Below are 22,203 nucleotides of genomic sequence, written 5' to 3' on the forward strand. Positions count from 1 at the left end.
CCAAACCCGCCCGGGTTTATCCATCTGAATTAGGTTGTGAAGTAGAGAATTTTGCGGATGACTATAAAGTGCACTGATAACCTGAAAATGCTCATAGAAAATTGATGCACTAGACCGGGTCCTTAGCTCAGTGGTAGAGCATTTGACTGCAGATCAAGAGGTCACCGGTTCGAACCCGGTAGGGCCCTCGCTATTTTTTATTTTTTTTATTTTTATATTTTAATCTTCTTTTTAACTTACAAAAAACCATTTTACTATTTTTAATTTTTAATGTACAAAATATCATTTTAACTTACAAAACCACCATTCTTTTTTAATTATCTCTATTTTTAAAACTTTTTAGCTTATAGAACCGTTCTTTATTTATTTTTTCTATTTGTTTATTTTTTAACTTACAAAACCATTTTTCTATTTTTTTATTATTTCTAAGGTAACCGTTCTTTTGAATTAAATTACCAAAATTCATGTCTCACTTGCACCAAGAGAAAAAAAAAAAACTTACATTCAAGTTCTCGCATAAACCAGGGGAAAGGAAAACTCCAGTCACCGAGACTTCTTTTGGTAGTCCTGGGACTCCAGCTGAGTCCTTTCAAATTCAGGGTCTAACAACTTCCTAATCTCCCGTGAGTTGAATCCCTGTGACCAAAGGCCTTTTGTGACAAATGAAGGCATATAGATACATTCCCATGTTATCATAAAAACATTACAGCAAGCAAACACATTTCTCGTGAACTTATTGGTAGAAATCAACTCTTCATTTATTTCTTAAAAATCTTACCATGAAACCTGTGTGATATGTTAATTGAATCAGAAACTAGAATGAATAGAGTTGCGCAAGTTGATAAAAGAGTCTTTGAAAGCTGCTGGGTTGAACTCCATTGTGCAATTACAGCATCATATTCACAGCATAAAATATTTTGGAAGAACAAACCAGCAAAGTGAGGCAACAATTATGAATCGACAAAATGCAGATGCATGGCTCTTCCTAGATAATAAACAATATGGGCTAAGCTGCCTTCATTATTATAATCTACACGGTAACTTACTTTTTTGGGCAATCCTCTTCAAGATCGTAAGCTAAGCTGTATGGTAGGCCAAACCTTTGCCAAACCTCTTCAATTGTTAGGCCAGAACTGCGCCAAACCACATAGGGCCATGCCGGAGTTTATCTTGCTAATGTCGCTCATTTTAAACAAACCATGTTGACATGCATCTACTTGAGTCTTGACGCATGCGCCATCTTTCAGTACCTGTTACCTGTGTCCAAGCCAGGTAGACCATCCACAGGATTCAAAGGCAGGGTGCAACCACAAGACTTCTGTGCAGATGACAGGTACAACCAGTTGAAATTTATACCGTCTCCATGAGATTCAAGGTCCCATATCCACTCTTAGCAGATTTTGGCAAGTTGGTGTGGCTCTAGATCCACGTTCCTGGCATTCGGTTTGATCGTATTCTTCACACTCTCGCCATATGTACTCCTTCCCTTGAAACAGAAGTGCAGGTTAGGAACTAACAATGGTGGACCTATTTGACTCTCTTCTTTGTAGTTTATTTCTCTTTGGTTTTTTACTGCCTTTGTAAGTGTCTCACTTGCTCCCTGGGTGGCAACTTCAGCAAATCAGAATGTAACCTCTGCCTGCTCTGCTCATCGACCGGTGGAGAAGTTACTGAACTGTGCAATAGAGCAATGCAAATTGAGAATGCTTGTAAAGCAGACAGTTGTGCATGAAAATGGACTGAATAGAGTCCTCCCCCATCAGGGCTAATAGACAAAGCAGAAATCTCTTTTCTTCCCTGTGAAAAAAAATTGACACAGTGAAAATTGTAATGTATACAAAGATATGACAAGTTCCGAGAAGCCAAACAAGAGCATGGTTCTGGTATTTGCACTATAAAAACAAATTGTAATGCTAAGAGGATATTAAGCGATATAATTTGACTAATATCTTTAGTCGATGCATGATACACTTGGTTTAAAGAATTCTAATATCTTTTGCCCTCCAACTAATTATATGATGCCAGAAATCAGAACAAAAGGATAGAAAGATTCATCCAGTGATATTCCATGTATATTAAAGGAAAAAATATTCTGATGAATCGAACAGCAAAATCATTGTAATATATCAGGTAGGTTTGAGACGCACAATCTGAGATTGTAGTGGTAGATTTAGTTGATACGATCTTCAGTTCCCATATGATATTATCTGCCAAAATATGTAAAAAATCATGTCTAGTCATTTTAATCAGCCACCATCAGAGAGTAATTGATAGAGGTACTCTTGGAGGCCACAGACTATTTTTTGACAAAATTGCTAATGAATCCCATTCCAATTGATGTGTCTACTTCCCTGATCACTATCATGGTATTTTTAGCCATTTTAGATCAATCTAGGTGAAACTTTTTGGGTATGGAAAGTTAATAGATTCCATATTGCAAAGTTAATGGAAGCTCGATATATTTTCTGATGATCAATTCACATATTACTGAAAGTCATTCATCGTCTTTAACTTGCTTTCAGTCTTTGAGGACAGAACTGTATGCATGCTTAAACCAATTTATTTTATCAAATAAAAGAAAAATGCACATGGATATACCTGACAAAATAATGCAATAGGGGGTTGACTTCCCATGGTTGGACAATCAGCCACAACACCGCTTGAATTGCCAAAAACAAAAATTGGACAGGCCATATCCCAGCCACCACAATCACAGCCTCCACCAGATCTCCATCTATCAAGTAATGACGAAGGGCCACCTTTTTCAGTGGCTGCCAACCCATGTGTGCCACTTGGAGTGACCACCTTCACATTTGCAGGATTCCATCTGCTGGATATGGTTCCTCTTATTTGATCAATGGTCGAAACACTTGATAAGTTCAGGTGTTCTCTTGTGATGTTTGCATTCATTTCCACATTCTTGGTGCTTTCCTTTTTATTTGAGGGAATCTGAATTACAATAGCTGCAATTTCAAGGTGTGAATGCAAGTCTGCAGGTTCCCAGGGGTAAAAAGATGAAGCATCATAGTCACACTCGCTCAAAGCATGTCTAACAGGATACTGGCAATTTGCTGGCTCTGTTGAACAATTTGCCTCTAAAGGACCACCTACAACCAAGTCACCAGCACTAATGTCCAAAGGTTGAATGGAAGAACACTGAGATCTTTCTTCAACTGCAAGACTCCTTCTTGCCTGCGCAATGTCATATAAAATAAACTCTGTCACAGTCGATTGATTGGAAGTGGCATTGCAACTCGTTTCTAAGCACAAATAAGTAGAAACTTGCATCTGGCCAATCAACGGAAAAGACTCTCCCTTCTTGTCCTTTTTCCCTGACCCAATGTTATTACCTCTCTTTTTACAGCTGTATAAGGTGTAGACCCAATTAAATGCATTATCCGTTTTCCATGCCTTTGCAGAAAGAGCATCATCTGGGACTTTTGTTGAGAATTCAAAATATGGAGTACCATGCTTATAATTCAATCTAAGAGTACCTTGTACATGAACCGGCGAAGAACTTGGAACTGACCCTTGGTCTCTTTTAATCACTCTCACAATTGGTTCCAACTTCTCTGTTGCCTTCAGAAAATCATTTGATAAAAACTTGCAGTACATACTATTTCTCCTCATGTTAGCAGAATCAGTTGTTCTGACACCAGTATCTTCTCTTTCCAGAAGTGATGGATTTCGCTGAGATTTGGATTTCATGATAGGATTCAACATCTTCTTGAGAGGGTTAAGCCAAGTTTTTGTGCTGACTCTGAACAGATCTCTTTCTAACTGACAAGGTGGATAAGATATTCCCACCTTCGCTGAAAATGACTTGGTCAAGGTGTCTACCATGTCTTGCTCATGAAGGGCTTCATTGCCATTCTCAGCACCAAGCACTTTTTGATTGCCTTTTAAATTTGACTTTTGAACTAATCCTCTTCCAAATAGCTCAAGACCTGCATTTGCAGAAGGGAATGCTGAACTATTTTCTGCTGAGATAAAACTTGGGTATAAACTTTTGACTTTTGAGTGCTCTTCGGGTAACAAGGGCACATCAGTAGGTTCAATAGACCTTGTTTGAATTGAGAGGCTTGTGTCAGTAGGTGCTGATTTTACCTTTGCATCTAGAGAAGCACATGGTGATATCTTTTCCTGCCGACAGTGACTAGCTTCATTCTGGAAAATATGAGACAAGGAATCAATAATCTCAAAGGATATAAAACCTTTACCACTGTGGGTGAGTTTTACATTCCTTCTCCCCTCTCTTGACTTTCTCATTCTTCTTATCTCCCTAGAGCTTTGATATACAGAACCCCTCTTAAAAACGTCATTGTCTTTCAAACTTCGTCTCACAGGCCTAGCAGGCATGCTTTTGCAATGAGAACTAGGAGAGTTACTGCAGCTAAATTTGCAGAAGTCACCATTCAAGTTTTTTAAGTAATATTTCTTCCTCAAGGCTTTCCATTCTATACTTTCCTCTTCTTTCGGACTGTTGTCAGAAGAAGGATGAACAATTTTAAGCCTCGATGCTGCTTGGCAGCAATTTTCACATTCCAAAGCTACATCTAGCCCCATGCTTGTGCTGACCTGCAATGACCATAAGTGAACCAGGTCATGTAAGGGGAAAATATCCACCCTGAATATATCATGTCATAAGATTTAAATTTTATTTGTTTGATATTTTTGAAGCAATTTTCAAATTTGACCAATAATTACATGCATGACTGCTTTTGCTCAGCTAAGAGAATAGTAACAGTCAATTTCTTCCTTGCTAGACGTTCAAAACATAAGAATGGGCACTAAAAGTCAAGCATGGAAGAAATATCCGGCATATGTTCTATTACCAAGCATATAGGAGAAGGAAATATGTAAGTCATCAGAAAAAGAACTGATGTTGAAATTATAAATAAGGGTAAATGTGTCCTTGCCAAACTTAAGGACTGTGACCCGATACAACATGGTGATTCAGGAGGATCTTCAGACTCAATGTGACCACTTTGACCACTACGAGCAGGGCTGAACAGGGTGCAGAAGCAAGATCCGCCATATCGAAAAGCCGAGTCGCATGCCAAACTTCCGGATGCCATAACTTAATCATACAATGCTCGATTGAATGATTTTTTTTCTGAAATTAGATATCTTTTTGAGATCTACAACTTTGGGCCAACCTCGAGGTTGAATCGAGACAAAATTTCATCATTTAGGCCCCGAAACAGGCCAGTTAAACCTTTTTTTTTGGTAAGACTTTAACCGGAGGTAGCTCTCTATTCGATAAGAATAAGATGGAGCGGCAGAAGGTAGAGTTGATGTAGAAGTTGAAATCTACTTCCTCGAGAGTTTCAGTTTTTTTCTACTAGAAATATCTATTTTAGAAAAAAAAGTCCTATGATTAAGAAGAGAAATCCGACTCAAATTGTGTTAGGGTAGACCTCACATTATAAATAGAGGCTATGTACCTCTTTTTTTAATGAATCAATTAAAAAAAGGGGGACTTAAGCGCTACTTTTGATATTCCTCCATCTTCTTCTAGTTTTCTTTTGAGCGGGTTGAAGAAAATCTTCCTTTCTTCCCGATTGGATCACATGGCTTGATCAATAATAATAAACTTAGTAAACAAAACTTGATACCTGCTGTTTGCATCTCAAAAATATAAACATGGCTTGATCAATTGTAACCTGAAGGGAAAAAAGATTTCATTTGAGTGGAAGCAAGCAGAATATCTTGCATTTCATTTGTTATTCATGTTATCTTTCAGCAAAAACATCACCTAGTTGTAACAAGATTTGGCAAACTTTCAGGGATTTATTAAAAAGCCTACTTATTTGTGTTTTAATCGTACAATACAAGATAGTCACCATCCATTGATAAAAGAGCAAAAATTACATACTGAAGAAGATGGAAACCAGAGAATAATTATAATAAGGGAAAAACAAAGCAAGCAGTACATATGGATTTTTTTGAATGGCCAGAGATAACATGCGACTACTTGCCAAGAAAAGATTTATTCAAATTTCAAAGTGTAAATGAGACTTACAGGCAGCAAGCTAAGGAGCGTGAAATGAATGGTGCTAAAATGCAAAATCAGAAGAATAGACAGTGAAAAATTCATGAAATACACGCAAAGGGATGCGCTGACAGTCTAACACACTACCTAACGGTCAGTTGTCTGCATCGTAGTATAAAATCTACACATTGCCCTTAAGTAATGCAAGTTAATTTTATCGAAGCAAAACGAACTTAATTGAAGACATAATTAGCTAAATCAAACACCAAAGATATAACCTGAACATATTCAAAGAGCAACGCTACTTTGAAATATGAACACAAAAACAGTCACTAATATTCGCCAAGGCCATAACTAGAACTTAATGGTGCTCTCTCCTCTGTATTCTATATCAAGAGCACATCAAAGGTAAAAAAATGAGTTAGAATGAAATGCGAATCAAGTTCCCTACCTACCATTAACAAAAGTTCGATCTTTGCTTCAGTATTCACATCCTATTGCATGATATCTAACCCTGATTTATCTACACCTCGAACAAACTAAGCTAACTAAGAAGAAAGAGAAGAAAACTCACTAAACAAATCTATAGAACTAAATCCGGATCCAAGCGAACTGATACCCATTTGCTATGATTGAAACGCAGAAGCCAGAGCAGATCTTCTCAAAGATTGCTGGGCAAAAATGGAGCTAACGGAATGCAGTGCAGGAACGAAACCCAGATGGGAAGCAAACAAGCCAACAAATCTTAAAAAGCGATTATTTTGCAGCATCCCCCTTTTCACTGAGAAAGTAGTTTAAATGCAAAACTGAAAATGGACATCGGGGCTGAAGCTATCATATAGACTTGCATTCCAGTCTAAGATAGCATTAATACTGATTAAATGGCCCCAAGTCCCCATTCCCAGCAAACTAAAAGAGACGGGGGGACCATAAAGAGACATAAAAGAGCCACCTTTCGTGATGAAGAAAGCAGTATTGCATCATGGAAATGGAAGACGACGGCTAACAAAATCCTAACTTTTGTTGTGTGAAATCCACCGAAAACCCAGCGGGAAGCAAGCCAAAGGCAAAGAAGGGTACCTTGCACGCGACGAAGAGGGTGAGAAGAGAAGCCCAGGGAGGATTTTTTTTCCTAACGAGCATGATGATGCTGAGCGTCATCGGGATTCGGCAGTCCGTCGTGTTTTTTTTTGGGGGGGAAGAATAAATAATAAGCCAACATCAATATCCACAACACTCCTAGAAGTCCGAGATTAGTGCCTGTTTAGGGATGAACGGCCGCTTGCGGGGGGCGCTAGGGAGGGTTGATGCGAGTTCAGCGTCTGCTAATATTTTGAAATTTTCGAATGAACTGTGGTTCTCTTCTTGCTTGTTTTATAAAACTTAGAATCGTTGCTCCCGAGTGCTTGTGTTACCTCGCATTTCCCCCTTAGTTAGAAAAAGATTAAAAAAAAAAAAGCAATATGAAATCATAAATAACAAGCGGAGGAAAAAAATATGGCCAATAAAAAAATAAAAAATATTATATTTAGTTAATTTTTTTTAAAAAAATAAAAATAATTTTTAAGGAAATAAAATTTTTATATTTTATTTAAAAAATTATATGGAATATAGAAAGTCACTTTTTTTTTATTGGGTGGGAATTAGAGTAGTTTTTTTTTCTAAATATAACCTTAGTCTTCATGATATAGTAGGGTACAAATAGGTATCTTGCATAATTTTTTTTTAAGAAAATAGATACTCAACCATATTTTAAAATATATTATTTTTATATATCAACTAAATATGCAAAATTATTTTTTAAGCATTATATAATCAGAAAAAATTATTTAATAAAAAATTTTTCCATGCAAACCAAACAAGTCAATAAAATATGAAAGTAGGATGCGGAGATCCTCATAAGCTAAGATGGGATACGAAGAGTTTTGAGGACAGGTTGAGGCAGGCCGGTTAGCCAAGCAACAGAAGTGGGGCAGCACGTACTCCTTCCCAATGCAGCGCCACAGCAGAGCGTGAGGAAGAGTCTAGCTGACAAGCACCTTCTGAGGCTGAATCCAGCACCAGAGGAATGCTCCTGGACTCTCGTCCATCTCTTCGGGCGTGGGGACTGCCCAGAAACCAGGATGGATCGAGTAATAAATAGATAGATGGGCTGGATACAAGGAACGATCCTTTCTGGGAAGGTATGTTTTGAGTCAGCAGCAGCTTGATGGAACTCTGTAGCCAGTCTAAAGGCAGTCTCAGCTAGCTTCCTTGCCTCCACGAATTTGTTGCTGAAAACTCTAGTCATTCCGGGCGGTCCAACCAGCATAGTAAACAGAGCCTCAAATAAAATTAGGAATGTTTGAGCTCGAAGAGTTGTCCAGACCTCTAAAGCCAGGGTACAGCATACAAATCGCAGACGATGCTTTCAGATCTCCAGAGACCTTGCTAGCGTGAAACAGCTTCAAGTGAAAGACGATTACACCCAAGTTTCCAACAGAATAAACGTACTCGAGGAACCATCTCAGTTTTAAATGCCCAATTGAAATTTATTAGCTCAGATTCAGAGGCATCCCATGAACATCCTTATATAGCTTGAAGATTGATATGCTGCACCGTGACTTCAGTAAACTTTTGACGCATTCCAATCCTCAAGTTCGAACTTGTGTCTTAGAATTTCTCCTCATGCACGTTGGTCTTCTGTGGCCATAGCCATAGCCATATCCATAAGGGGGAACGGGCATTTATCTTTTATAGTTCGCTCTGTTTTCAGATGCCATCGTCGAAACGTTTTGACGTCTTGTTCACTCCGGCTGACTACAAAGATGCAACCCTTCAGGCCTGGATGCGTCCATCCTTCAAAGCCAACATAGCCTGCAGGTTCCCGGAGGAGATCATGGTGCCATCACAGAACCACTTTGGAATGTGGAACAAGGAATTACCACCCGCCAGCAGGCTGGGATGCAACCATAAATCGCCTGAAAAACAAGCGCAAGCTACCGTTCTCCAAAGTACACCAACATGTTTGCATCAACATCTAGAAAAAACTAAGATCATCCTCCTGTGCATTGCATGTGCCAAGCACCGGTTAAAGTAAAACAGAACAAAAAAAAGGCTGCACATGAAATCTGGAAGGAACCAATAAAAACCCTAGAACCATGGAAGACTTTACAGGCAACAACTCTACCAAGCATTCAATACAAAGGGGGGAGAAAAGAAAAGGTTACATCGAAAATTATATACTAGATTCACGGTTTGCTGCAGGCTCCTCTGTTTTTGATCTGTTGAAAGATTTCTGCGTTTCGAAGGCAGGTATATATGCTGCCGTGGTCTTCTTGAAAAGATCAGGTGCTGGCTTCTCAGATTCTCGAGGACTCACAAGCTGCTTCTCAACAGCTTCGAACTTGGCAGTGGCCCAGGGTGCTGTGCCCACATTTCCGACTACACCGGCAGTGTCTATCGTCAATGACGCGATGGCATCTCTAGTGGCATACCACATGTAACCACAAGCAGTGCACTCCAACTGGATTATTTAAAAATATAACATAAAAGGTCAGTGCTCATCTCCGACAAGAAAAGAGAGAAAAGACGAAAAATGTTAGCAAACTCGTAGTAGGAAAACTTATGATCAGAGATGATGATACTAAAATATCAATGAACAAAAAAAAGGCAGCCTAGTGCATGAGACTTATGCTATTATGGAGTTCTAAGAAGGATCAGATGTGCACAGCCTTCACTCCACATATCGACAGACTGTTTTTGTGTTTCGAAACTGTGATCTCTACGTTACAATAGAGCAACCCTACCATTGCACCAAAGCTCACCCTCAAACTATAAAGGCATATATTGATAAAATGATCGAACCAGTCAAGAGAAAAGGGTTTATGCCTTATTTTGGAAAAGTATCATAATTTAAAGCATAATTTCAGCAAACTTGAGAATAATTTAGCATTTGAACCATAATATATTGGACGCTTATAACACCCAGCAGTGAATCTATCAATTGATGATTATGAATTGACTAGTTTGTATCTCAACTTTATTAATAGATGTTATCCTGGGCAAACAATTCACAACAAGGAGTATTTTTAACCTCACCAGCTACAAACCTCCCTAACTATATAGCCCAAGTTTTCTTATTACAACGATTATATTTAAGTTCCAGAGGATGGACTAAACCAACAAACACAGCCTTTACCAAAGCCTAAACTGGAATAATCTTAATAAAACTTGATCTTATGAACTGCACAGTCAAAAGACATTCTGGCCCAACTAATGATATTCCTATAACAATCACAAAGTATCGTGTCTTTCAATCTAAACACAACATAACATCATTTTAACAATATCTTGCAATGCAATATCTTATCTCATTTTTGGGTGCTATCAGGTCTAAAACCAGACTATACCCGTTGGGGTTTTAGGTCTAACTTTCATGCATCGTGTCAGGTTCAGGCCATAAAAATATTAATTGGGATTGGTTCGGGCGGAGATCAGGTTTGGTTACCTATCAGGTAGCAAACATTTTATCTTTACGAATCAATCAAGTTAAAACAATCCATGGTTTGAGAAGTTTAAATGAAACATCCGGTACCTGTTACATAACAAGCAACTCTTAATGATTAACCATATAAAGATAATTGGCTAAAACTGAAAAGATACACATCGCCCAAAGTCAAGTATAAACATCCAAATATGTTCTAACATGTCATTACTTTTTATTTTTTATGCCCTAGGTTATAGAACAAAGTTTCATATGCTAAGAATTTAGAAATTGAATGATATATAAATAAAATTAATATCATGTACATATGTATGTATGTGCATAATACACCAGGTAATTATGTGAGTTTGGCTGAGTTAGGTTCGGGTTTGATTTAAAACCTCAAACCAAAAACCAACCCAAAAATTTCAATGGGTCCGGCTTTGGGCCCATTCATCATCAGGTTAGCGTCGGGGTTCGGGTTTGCCGGTTGGAGTAACAAGTCTGCATTTCTGCATCTCCGTTTGTCAACCAATTACAGCCTTGACTTGTGAGCAGAACACTTTCAACACAAAAAACCAGAGTCGCCAAAATCTAAAGGAGAAAAAAAATTGTTATTGTACTCTCTTCATCACTCATGTTCATCACACCATATATGAACCAAAAGAGTTTCTCCTGAATAAACTTTTCCGCATTTATATTTCCACTACAAACATGGGAATTAATTCAAGATCTAGAGGAATTACAATTCCTCGACCTTGGGCCCCAGGATTAACTCTTCTTCAGAATACTACTACCAAATTTCTAACTCAGTTTTAATTATCTGAATCCAGAAACTCCAATACATTAATAGTCCACATACATTAGAAATTGAAACCAGCGATTACTTGGTAATTTATTAGTACTTTATTATTTTTACAGCATTTATATTTGCTAGTTTGGGAGCAGAAGTTCAATGAGAGACATGCTGCTTATTCATTGCAGAATTCCGTTTCCTGCACATATTCCACCGTTTCTCATATACAGATATTGAGGAATTGAACCCACAACCAATGAAGCAACAAGATAACCCCTCCAAAGTTGGAGATTTTTATTCCAAACAGTAGATCTACAAACACCCCGTCTCCCCCACACAAAAAAAAGTTTCCATCTCCCAGGTTGGTTCCCAGACATCGGTTTCAGCTATCTATAACATCTTAATAGAGGTTTTGAGGAGAATGGACTCGGCTTTCCTCCAAAAAAAAGGGTAAAAGACTCTATTAATGCTTATTCTATAATGCTTGCAAAATGATGACCAACATTTTAATAAGCAAGGAGCAACTAAAAATGGAAATCTTTACTTTCTGAAACTAACCATTGGTGCCTCGGATTAGGAACACATCTGAAAATTGTTTTCCTTTGGACAAAATTGTGGCAGCAATAGCAAGTATGTGAGCACTAAAAAACTCAGAAGCAACTAAAAGTGGGCATCTGCACATGGCAAATGCTGTAAATGTTTCGCAACACATGATACCTCAATACTTGATCTAGTTCCCCCCTCAGGCTCCAGTAAATGATTTTCAAGATGCACCAAACCATGTTATTAGTGGAAGAATTTTGATTAATTTCTTTTCCAAAATGTTCCACCACAAAGGGAGCTACTGCATGTAAATTTGAAATGCCTACTTCTACAACATAATCACAAAGATATAGCTGTATATCTAACCTCTTTTTCTTTTAGACTCTGCAATGCATTCTCTATAATTCCAGAGAATCAAAATATTTATTGTATAATTTTCAGAACCATCAATGAACAGAATACATTTGGAAAAAAAATAAATTTATGATATAAATCATAAATGTATTTATTTTCCCAAAGTTTCTTATAGTCTGGATGCAAGACATTTTTTTGGTCAAAAATTAAAATAAAAAGATAAGTTATGCTCCCAGATAAAGGCACTAGAATAAGGATTCCTAGCTATCAATCAGGTTAAGCAAACCATTATGCAGTAGAAAACTAGAACAACAACAACAACAACAAACAAAAACAGAAACCATAATTATGTGCACACCTGATATCTATCACCTTGACCTCCAGCTTGGATAATGTCAGCAATCCCTACTTTCTTCTCCATGCATCTTGAGCATCGAGCATCAGTCATCTGGTTGCACAAACCAAATAGAACACTTGAGGATGAGCTGAAAGTATGACTTTTCTTGACATATTAATATCTAAAAAATTATCGCTTCCAAAATTAAAACTATCACTTGTCCTTCAGAAGTTGAATTGTACTAGCTTTCTCTTAAGACAAGTGTCACTCTCTAGTTCACATTTGATACAAATATTCTTCCAATGCAATTTATGGTAATCCAGTTCCCATAAAGAATTTGCAAGATCAGTACATTCATGAAGATCAGCATATTCACCTGCAATTGTTTGGACTCTTCCGGTTCTGTTGCTGTTTTTTCTTCAGCAAGCAAACCATCCTGAAATAATCAAGGGCACACAGTTAAAAACACCAATATGCATGCACCAGGACAAAACAAAATATTGAACCATCTATTTAACCCCAAAACAAAACATAATCAGTTACATGCACCAGTAAAAACAAAACCACCGGATATGGACACACAATTTGAAATATGAAAATTCCTCCCCCCCCACCCACAAAAATATATTATTCATATCTAGATTTTATTTAACAACATGAATATTATGGATGTTATGAATGATGTTACCTATATGAGATGGTAGCTGACGATGCGCACAACCAAAAGCTCTACAACTGTTCTCTACTTGAGTAAATAAACTCAGCTCAATCCTCAAGAACTACATATAGGGTCCACATCATAGCTTATTGCTCACTTATAAGTGCACCCAGCTTCCATTGATCACTTATAAGTGCACCCAGCTGCTATGTTGCTCCCCTGTATAGAACTACCTAAATAATTTTGCTTCTGCTATTCAAGTAGTGGACCATGTACACATATAACTATATAGTGAACCAAGTAAAAAATACCACTCAAGCTAACATGTATTAAAAACTCAAAAAGAATTAATGTTACAGCATTTGAAATACTAGTCCTCTTCTTTCTTAATTCCAGTTACCAAAGGCTGGAGCATGTTTCGTTTGGAGGAAGTGCTAAGATCCCGGCAGAAGTCACCACTTCCACATGTTCGGTATGAAAAAAAGGGGAAACTAAACTGCTGTGCTCAAGCCTTAGCATCTCTAGAAAGTGCTGACCTAACTTTGGCGGGTCAGGTTAGTTCAGGGAAGTTGATGCTTGCATTTCTGAGCAGTGACTTCAACCAAATACACCAGTGCCCAATTCTCAGTTTCTATCACTCTGAGATATAATAATATCTCGTGATTTATTGCACTCAAGATACATCGTCTCGGTACCGAGCCCTGTACCAGTGCCACCCTGTCGTTGTATCAGTATGTGTAGTACGCAAGCCGGTTCGGTATACCGAGTGCCGATATACCCTCCGTATTGTGTATCGGTACCGAATTTGTATAATATCATACGTCCCGTACCATCTGGTTCGGTATGGAATAGCGTACCATGATTGCACCTTTGAATTTACTGTGTAATACAGGCTGGTAATTTTTATTATGATTCTGCTGGACCAAATACACTCAATCAAATCAATAATATGTTATCTTTTTTTTCATCTTACCCGTATAAATCTTTAATTCTTTAAATATTTCTAAAATAAACTTTTGACACCATTAGGCTCAAACATTCTAGAGATAGTGTCCACTAGACTTTTGTGCTTTGAAAATACTTCTGTAGTATTTTCCATAACCTTCCTCAAACACAAACCTGATCCAAGCACCAGCTTTAGGCCACAAATTATCACCCTCCTAATTTCAATGGAAGTTTGTCAGTAAGCATCATAAAAAGATCATGTATTTCTTAGTCTTACTACAACTAATGTACACATCCCTGTAAAGTCCCTACTCATTATTGAAAAAAGCAAACAATCAGCTAGTAAATATAAATTCACTGGTTCTAAAATCCAACAGTTAAATGCATATGTATTTTATACAAGTGGACTATAGACTAGTCTAACGAAGGGGCGTGCAGAAATAGAAAATACAGAAGAGATAACACAAAGAAATAGTATTAGAAATAATTGTTTGGAAATGGATGCATACCTTCAGTTCCTTGGGAGACATGTTCAGAATAACTACAGGGTCCAATTCATTATTCAGTAAGCGTCTAGCTAACATCACATTGTTCTGCATGAATATAGCGAGCAAGTATCAAAGACTGCTTAGCAACTCCAAATATTTTAAGCATTCTAAGAAGTTAATTATTATAGTTCAACATTAAATTATATCCAACATCAAAGATGAAATCTAACATTCTGGAAGGAAGAATTATTGATAAATCAGAGAAGAATTGCTGTAGAAATATAAATGATAAAAATTACATAAACAGATCAAAGGAGAACTATTTTTGTGTGCGCGCGCGCGCGCATGGTAAGTCCAATCTCCATCCTATATATGACATGGCAAAGATAAAAGGGCAATGCTATCATCATGAGGCTCAAATTCATGGTTCACATCTTCACTACAATGAAATAAAAATAAAAAATATATTACTGAACTTATTAAAAAATATTTTTAAAATTAGATATTTAATCAAACTAGCAATATCTAAATTTTCTTCTCCTCTAACCCTTTTTGTTGACTAAAACCTATCCCAAGATAAGAATTCACCTGTAAAGCACAATTAATCTCCAATTTGCTGATTTACAACACAAATACCCAGAAAATTCATATTAAAGAAGAAAACTCAGATCCAAGGTCGGCGGAACGCCGGAACCGTCCCAAACTGCCCAGCTCAGGACGTCCCGAGCCTTACCGGCCGCAGACTGGGACGGTTCCAGCGACGAAAATAAGACCGACGCCAGAAGGAGAGAAGACGAAGAAAAAAGAGAAAAAGAAAGAGAGCGGGGGAGGGAGGGTGAGGGAGAGGAAGGAAGAGAGAAGAAGGTCGAGGCCGGCCAGTGGTGGCCGAGGAGCCGCCGCGCGGAGGAGGGGCTCACTCCGGTCCCCTGTTTCGTTCAAAACAGGGACTGGAGGGGCTTCTTTTATTTTTGGAGTTTTTAAGTAAAAGTCGGCAAACCCATTACCAACTTCACTTAATTTTTTTTAAAGCGGCTTCCCGACGGCTCTTCGGCCTCCGCCTCCCTTGTGCGGCAGCTCTCTAACTCTCCACTGGCCTCCCTCAGCCTTCCCCTTCTCTCTCTTTTTCATGTCTCTTCTACAGGCCCGACAAGACACGACATGAGCTCAAACCGACTTGTGCCGTCGAACAACCGGTACAGTGCCTGATACCGATTCCGCCGACCCTGCTCAAATTAGAAGCTCGGATTGGGTTTTGCCCAAGATTGACTCAAAGAACATTATCAATGCGAGCCAAAGCCCGATAAAAAGGTAGAGGGCTGATGTTAGATTGACAAGCAGTTTTCCGTGTCAAACTATGAAATAACTTACTCAACATAACTGGGACAATGCTTGATAATTATTCTTATGGTTGCATGAAGGTCACCTCGAAGACTTTCCATATTCTTGGGTATCAGCGTACCAAATTCCAGCATTGAGAGCATTAATACCAAAGTGATGAAGAGAGCAATGAGAAGCTCTAAGGTCACAAAAACAACTATGAAAACTAGGGTTGCTACAGGATCACGTTGGGTCTAAGTATCCCACAACCTGGTTAGACCGATTGGGCATTTGGGATCAAACCTTTACCAAAACTCTACCCACCCACGAATCAGGTCAGGCTGGAGTCCGGTTAGGTAAGACCCAATAGGTCTACATGTCAGTTCTGGGCATGTTAGGACCCCTACCCTAGCCAATGCTCACAGTACAGTCTAGGTCCAACTTCCAAGTGAGTACCATAATTCATATCCTCAAAATAATTCACTAATGACATTGTTTTCAAGTGTGATTAGTAATTTTATAAGAAACAATTAAGGATGTTAGAGTAAAACCATAACCATGACCATCTAGCCTTTATCCCAATTATTTGTGACAGCTTTATGGATCCTCATTTGCCAAGTAAAAGAGCAAAACAATACATTATATACCACATAAGCTATTCAGCATGGGTCCTATTAGGTCAGGTTCTGGTAAATTAGTGACATAACCTAATGTATTATATGGTTAGGACAGAACATGATTGGCTACAATTTTGCAAGACATATATTCGATTCTTAGACCATAGAAGTTTTATAGGTCTATCTTTGCAGTTTGGACACATGCCTAACCAATAGGTCCATGAGTCTTGACTAGGTTTAGGTTTGTAACTCTTAAGGGATTGTTTGGGTAATCCAATAGGATTGGGTTAGATTTCCTGCTAGATTCGTGGATTGGACAGCCCACTTAAGCATGGTCCATATCAATCCAACACCCTCCTAGCTTTAATTTTGTGGGACGAAAAAAGGACCTCTATGGGTCATCTTTTTGTTCCTACAGACCAATAAGCTGACACGCTGAAACAGGATGTGACTTGGACAGGCCCTTAGAAGTCTGCAGGCTAGGCGAGCCAATAGGCCCAATTCCTACAAGAAAAACAAAATAGGCACTTGGTGATAACCTTATGAAAACCTAGAAATAACCATGGGCCTATATGCAAAAGAAATTTTCAGCAAAGCTTGAAAGGTCTTGGCTTAGAAGAGAAAGGTAAATAACAAACTTCATCTTCCACGAATGATTTTGAAGGAAGAAAACCAATTTCAAAGTCACCTGAAGGGTTGAAGGAGAAACAACTTCTGGCAAAGAACATTGTATAACATGCATGTACAAAGCCATCTAATGAATTGAATGGTGGTAAAAAGCCAGTGTTTTCAAGAGGATGTAGTTCTATTTACAACTTCTCAATATGTGTGCTAAGTCCAAATTACAAGTAGAGGAGTCTGATTCACAATAAAAAATGTTAGCAGCATATAATTTTCAAAAAGTAACTCCCAGTAGTGACTATTTGCATGTCAATCACATAAGTCTCAAGGAAATATTATTTAAAAGAACTTTGGAAATTAATTTCAAGCTATTCCATGAATTCTCTGAAAGCAAATTCAGAGTTGCAAGCAGGCACGGAACACAAGCATCATATAAACTGATATTTTGAATGCTGATATTTCAACATTTTATGTAAGGGCAAGATTACAAGTATAGTTATGATGCAATGAACTAAAGCTAAGTACAAAGAATTATTCTACCTTGAGATTGAAATCCAACTGCCTCATTTTCTGGTTATATTTCTGAAAATCAGAAGCCAGAGTTTCATGTGTAGCTCTCTCAAGGGCAGTTATTGCTGGGACAGCATCATCCGGCCAGCAAATTCTTCCAGAAGACTGTAGACACAATATTTGATAGCTATGAAAGTTCCAAAACTCAAAAAAAAAAAAAAAGGTATAAAGCAATGAAAGGAGATTTCATTTTGTAAAAACATTTGACTGTATCTTGTAAATATTTCAAAATTTGAAAGCAATTCATAATATCTATGTTAAAAAAAATAAAAACCAAACCATAACCAACTGCCGTAACTGAAACAGATAACAAAGATTATTGCCTATACAAGCATTGAAATACCCAATTCCCAAAACAAATCACATAAGCAAAACATAGAACATAAAATACCTGCTATTATGAGATTCCTCAACATAAACTGTAAGCTAAAAGTTAACAAAAGAAAATGATTAAGAGTAGGTAACAATGCTAATTGCAGCATTGGCCCAACAAGATTTTGGAGATGATCACTTAGCATATATTGGATTTTCTTTAAATAAAAACCAACATACTTGCATACAGGAAAGCTAATTTTTCCACCAGAAAGATAATCCATGTGACCATAAGATATGTTTCTACTAAGAAAATATAATAAAAATACAGTATGTTTAGCAGGATAGGAACATATGCACCACTTACATTGGAACCCACGGCAGCATCTTCAGTGTTGCTACCAGTTGTGTTATGATTTGAAACACCATTTCCTGTTCTTTCATCCTCAGCTGATGCATCTACTTTTGAACATGCTGCTTTAATTCCTTGTAGAAGTTTATCCAACCACTTATCACGATATGAATCACCAGTCAATGCTTTGAATTTTGCTAGGATTGCTCTATACTGTGTACAGCTTCCAGGTGTATCTGATCTTGTCGGATAGTCAGATCTCGGAGGTGCATCATCAGTTCTTGAGACATCAATGGGGTGCATGCGCTTTTTACCAAGGTTCCTTTTACTCATTGAATGATCAGCATCATCAGCAGGAGCATCTTCAGGCTCAATATCTGGAAGATCTCCTAAACGCTTGACTGTTTTCTGAACCAGGAGATCAATCGCATGCTGTTTACTGTCTTCATAATCTTTGTCAGTTAATTTCCAGAGCTTTCTCTCAACAGTATCATAAACCTTTTGCACAATAAAACCTGGATGCTCCGATCGAAGTGGTAACTTCTTGTTTAAAGGCACGAAGTGGACAATACACTTGTGCATCACAGATTCAGCTGGAACATCATCAAGATGAAAACTGTAGAAGAGCTCCCTGGTATCCCTTGCCTCCCAGCTCCCGCCAGTTCTTTTTTCAGCTTCTTCGGGACGGTAAAACCACTGCCCAGTAACCATCATACTTCCATCTACATCTTGAGTTATATCCTAGTGCAAAAACAAAGCATTACATAGTTAAAGACAAACAAGTAAATTAAATGAACATCAATATCATAAAAATCTCAACCAGAAGATTCCAGGAAAGTGATAGGACAGGACCCAGAATTGGGTAATACAGTGCAGAAAAGCACAGAGCTAATATTATCTGCAGATAGTCTAGATACATAGTTCAAAATGAGGTCTCACCACAAGGTATAAGAAAATCATCTAGTTAAATACAATAGAGTAAATAATATAAAGTGTCCAGATTGAACTAACATGCTATGTACTTGACCCTGGGATATACATTACATTCAAATAAACAGAAAAAGCTTCGAGTTCCTATAGCATTGCAGATCAGAGCTTGCAGACAGTGTTGTCCGGAATGAATAAAAAAAATGAGATGCAGAAGCAACCATGGCAACAATGAAGAGGAAAAATTACTGTTTCAGAAACTATAATCAAACCAACTGTGTTATAAAATCTATCAATAGGATCATGCACGTTAAATGATAGGATACAACTAATGCTTCTAGCATCACAAAATATTTGTGAATTTAGAATTTCAATTTAATGATAGGATCTCTGCGTGTGTGTGTGTGTGCGTGTGTGTGTGTGTGTGTGAAGAAGTAAGGCAATATAGCTACAATAAGAACTGAGGACTGATCTATCTGTCTGAAAAAGTAAGGCACTTTTAACTACTAGTAGAGCTGAGGACCGAGGGAAATCAGACAGTCCCATTATCATATTTCATATCCAATGCAACAAACTACAGAAGGAACAAAACAACGGATCCAAGCTTATAATCAGTAAAAAAAAAAATCACCTTAATAATCGCAACATAGGGCTTCTGTCTCTTATCCTCCGGAGTCAGGAGCACCGGATCCTCCTGTATGCAGCATCCAAAAAAAACACATACACAAAAAAAACACCAATCAAACACTATTCTCCTCCCTTTCCTCTAATCACTGCCGAAAAAAAGAAAAGTTTAATCTCCCGCCAAAATACAAGAAACCAAAAAAAAAAAGCAATAGTCATCCACCCAACTCCTACAGCAAACAAGAACCTCAAAACCCTAGAATACCAAAATGAGCAAAGCTAGACAAAAAAATCAAAAAAAAAAAAAAATCAAAGTCAATCTACAGTCACTAGCCAAAAAACAGTAAATATCCTCGCAAAATTCAAGGATTAAACGAAAACACTGCTCAAGAATCCAACTCCTCCAGCAAACCAAGAACATAGAAAACCCTAGAATCCAAGAAAGGTCAAAGATAGCTAAAACGACAGAAGATTTCAAAAACACTATCGAAAAACGGTAAACATCTTTACAAAATCCGAGCATTAAACAAGATTAACTCCGGACAGCAAGCCAGGATCACCAAAACCTTAGAATTCCAGAAAGACCAAATATTTCCAGAAGCTCACCAGCTCGAACGTATTTCCGTCGTACTCGAAGGACCGGTAGTGCCGCTTCTTCCGCCTCCCCTTGCCAGAAACCCTAAGCACCGGTCCCTTCGGCTTCGCGTCCTCCAGCGGCGTCTCCTCCTCTTCTTCTCCTTTCCCGCTCCCTCCATCTCCTCCTCCGCCGCCGCCGCTACTGCTTCCGCCGGCGGCGGTGGCGCCTCTGCTCGTCTCCGCGGCGTTCTGTCGCTCCTCTCCCTCCTCGACGCGGAGCTTCTGTCCCCTTCTCCGCTCCCCGGCGTCGTTCCCCGTCGGCTCGTCCTCGTCCTCGCTGGTGGAGACTTGCGCGAACCGCCTCTTTCCCATGGTGTGAATCGTGACGGTCGCGATGCCCGAGTCGATTAAGGTACGCGTGGGCAGCGATGGGTGGGGCCCACGCCTCCTGCCTCACATACAGGAAATAGCAGGTGCGTTACAAAATAGCGCCTCCCGGAGATGGAAATGACGGAAATGCCCTACTAAATACAGATTTTACATCAACATTCTTTCAAAATTGGTATTTGTATGCGTAACTTCATTAAACCTTTTTTTATTTTTATTTTTATATATGAATCATGCTATCCAACGAGGTTAAGAAAACTAATAATTTTAAATTAAAATAATTAAAATATTTTTAATGAATAAATATGTAAATTGATTATGATTCTAATAGCAAAAAAAAAAAAGCAAAAAGCAATAGCATAATTTTAAAATTTTATTTTATTTTTAATTAGTATAAATATAATTTTTTAAATTTAGAGGTATTAGTACAATAATAGAATTTGACATAAGTATACATACAAATATTAATTTAAAAAAATATTTATGCAAAATTGGGTATTTAAAAAAATATTAATGAAAAAATTATAAAAAACAACACTTTTTCCGCAGCCGACGCGCCTCCCTTTTCGCAACGCCGCTGGGCGTGGCGGCGGGGCCGGGTTCGTGCGTGCAGCGTCGGCTCCCGCATCATCGCCGGCATCGATTTTGCCGCAGCACCGACTTGGAGGGTTGGTGGTGGAATTCGAGGAAATGCCACTGCATTTGTTTAAACAAAGAATGGAAGGAGTGACTAGAAGAAATCCTAGATAAAATTAGCGTGCAATATGTAGCGTACAAATGCTATGTTCTCCCATATAGAAAGATAAATTTGAAGATGAATGACCATAATGATTGATTATTAGATATTGTAATAAATATCATCAATAAATACTTTCCTGAGTCATTTTTCTTGGAGAAAGATGTACAAACTCTAAAAGTTTAATTACAAGGAGCTAGGGACTTTATATGATAATTATGGAAAGCTAATATTGATCTCCTATATTTTTATAAAAGATTATCCATTAAAAGAACTTTTATAACGAGATAAAATCTAATGAAGCATGATATGTAAAATAATAATATCATGTCAAGGCAAACAATATGTAAACTTGTATTATTTTTATGAAAAAATATTATTAAAAAGATTTTTCAAAAAAGGAAAGAGATAGATTAACTTATTTCACACTTTTCAAAGGTCTGACAGATGGCGCACGAGTGTGGTTGGCAATCAACTGGGTTGAAAATGGATATATATAAATATCTATATATCTATATCTAATACTTATATGGATACCAAAATTATTTGAATGCAAAATTTATATTTATATTTATTTTAAATA

At 37.8% G+C, this 22,203-nt stretch overlaps 2 protein-coding genes and 1 non-coding gene across 6 annotated transcripts; 1 reads left to right on the forward strand and 2 right to left on the reverse strand.

Annotated features, from left to right (window-relative positions):
- Positions 1–116: 116 nt before the first annotated feature.
- On the forward strand, positions 117–188 carry TRNAC-GCA (transfer RNA cysteine (anticodon GCA)). The gene has a single exon. It is a non-coding gene; the product is annotated as a tRNA-Cys (tRNA).
- A 548-nt stretch (positions 189–736) lies between these two features.
- Positions 737–7,343, reverse strand: LOC120104402 (uncharacterized). 4 transcript variants are annotated; one of them, XM_039115466.3, is made up of 4 exons: positions 6,570–6,770; positions 4,108–4,578; positions 2,599–3,947; positions 821–1,797 (listed from the first exon to the last, which is right to left on the reverse strand). In XM_039115466.3, exons 2-4 carry the CDS (start codon positions 4,127–4,129, stop codon positions 1,570–1,572), a joined length of 1,599 nt encoding a protein of 532 aa, XP_038971394.2. In that variant the 5' UTR covers positions 4,130–4,578; positions 6,570–6,770; the 3' UTR covers positions 821–1,569. The 4 variants fall into 4 exon arrangements, with proteins under 4 accessions (XP_038971393.2, XP_038971394.2, XP_088562071.2 ...); XM_039115465.3 differs by lacking the exon at positions 6,570–6,770 and adding an exon at positions 7,076–7,343 and having other exon boundaries at positions 737–1,797; positions 2,599–4,578; XM_088705945.2 differs by having other exon boundaries at positions 2,599–4,578; positions 6,570–6,703.
- Positions 7,344–9,015: 1,672 nt separating this feature from the next.
- Positions 9,016–20,909, reverse strand: LOC103698541 (protein REPRESSOR OF VERNALIZATION 1-like). Its single transcript, XM_039115375.3, has 8 exons — positions 20,528–20,909; positions 19,929–19,991; positions 18,386–19,111; positions 17,677–17,811; positions 14,603–14,686; positions 12,867–12,926; positions 12,512–12,601; positions 9,016–9,500 (listed from the first exon to the last, which is right to left on the reverse strand). The coding sequence occupies exons 1-8, from the start codon at positions 20,867–20,869 to the stop codon at positions 9,213–9,215; spliced, it is 1,788 nt and encodes a 595-aa protein (XP_038971303.3). The 5' UTR covers positions 20,870–20,909; the 3' UTR covers positions 9,016–9,212.
- Between the last annotated feature and the right edge of the window lie 1,294 nt (positions 20,910–22,203).

Source organism: Phoenix dactylifera, chromosome 10, assembly GCF_051530095.1.
Source record: "Phoenix dactylifera cultivar Ajwa chromosome 10, Ajwa_hap1_PhDact_Kaust_v1.1, whole genome shotgun sequence".
NCBI classification, from domain to species: Eukaryota; Viridiplantae; Streptophyta; class Magnoliopsida; order Arecales; family Arecaceae; genus Phoenix; species Phoenix dactylifera.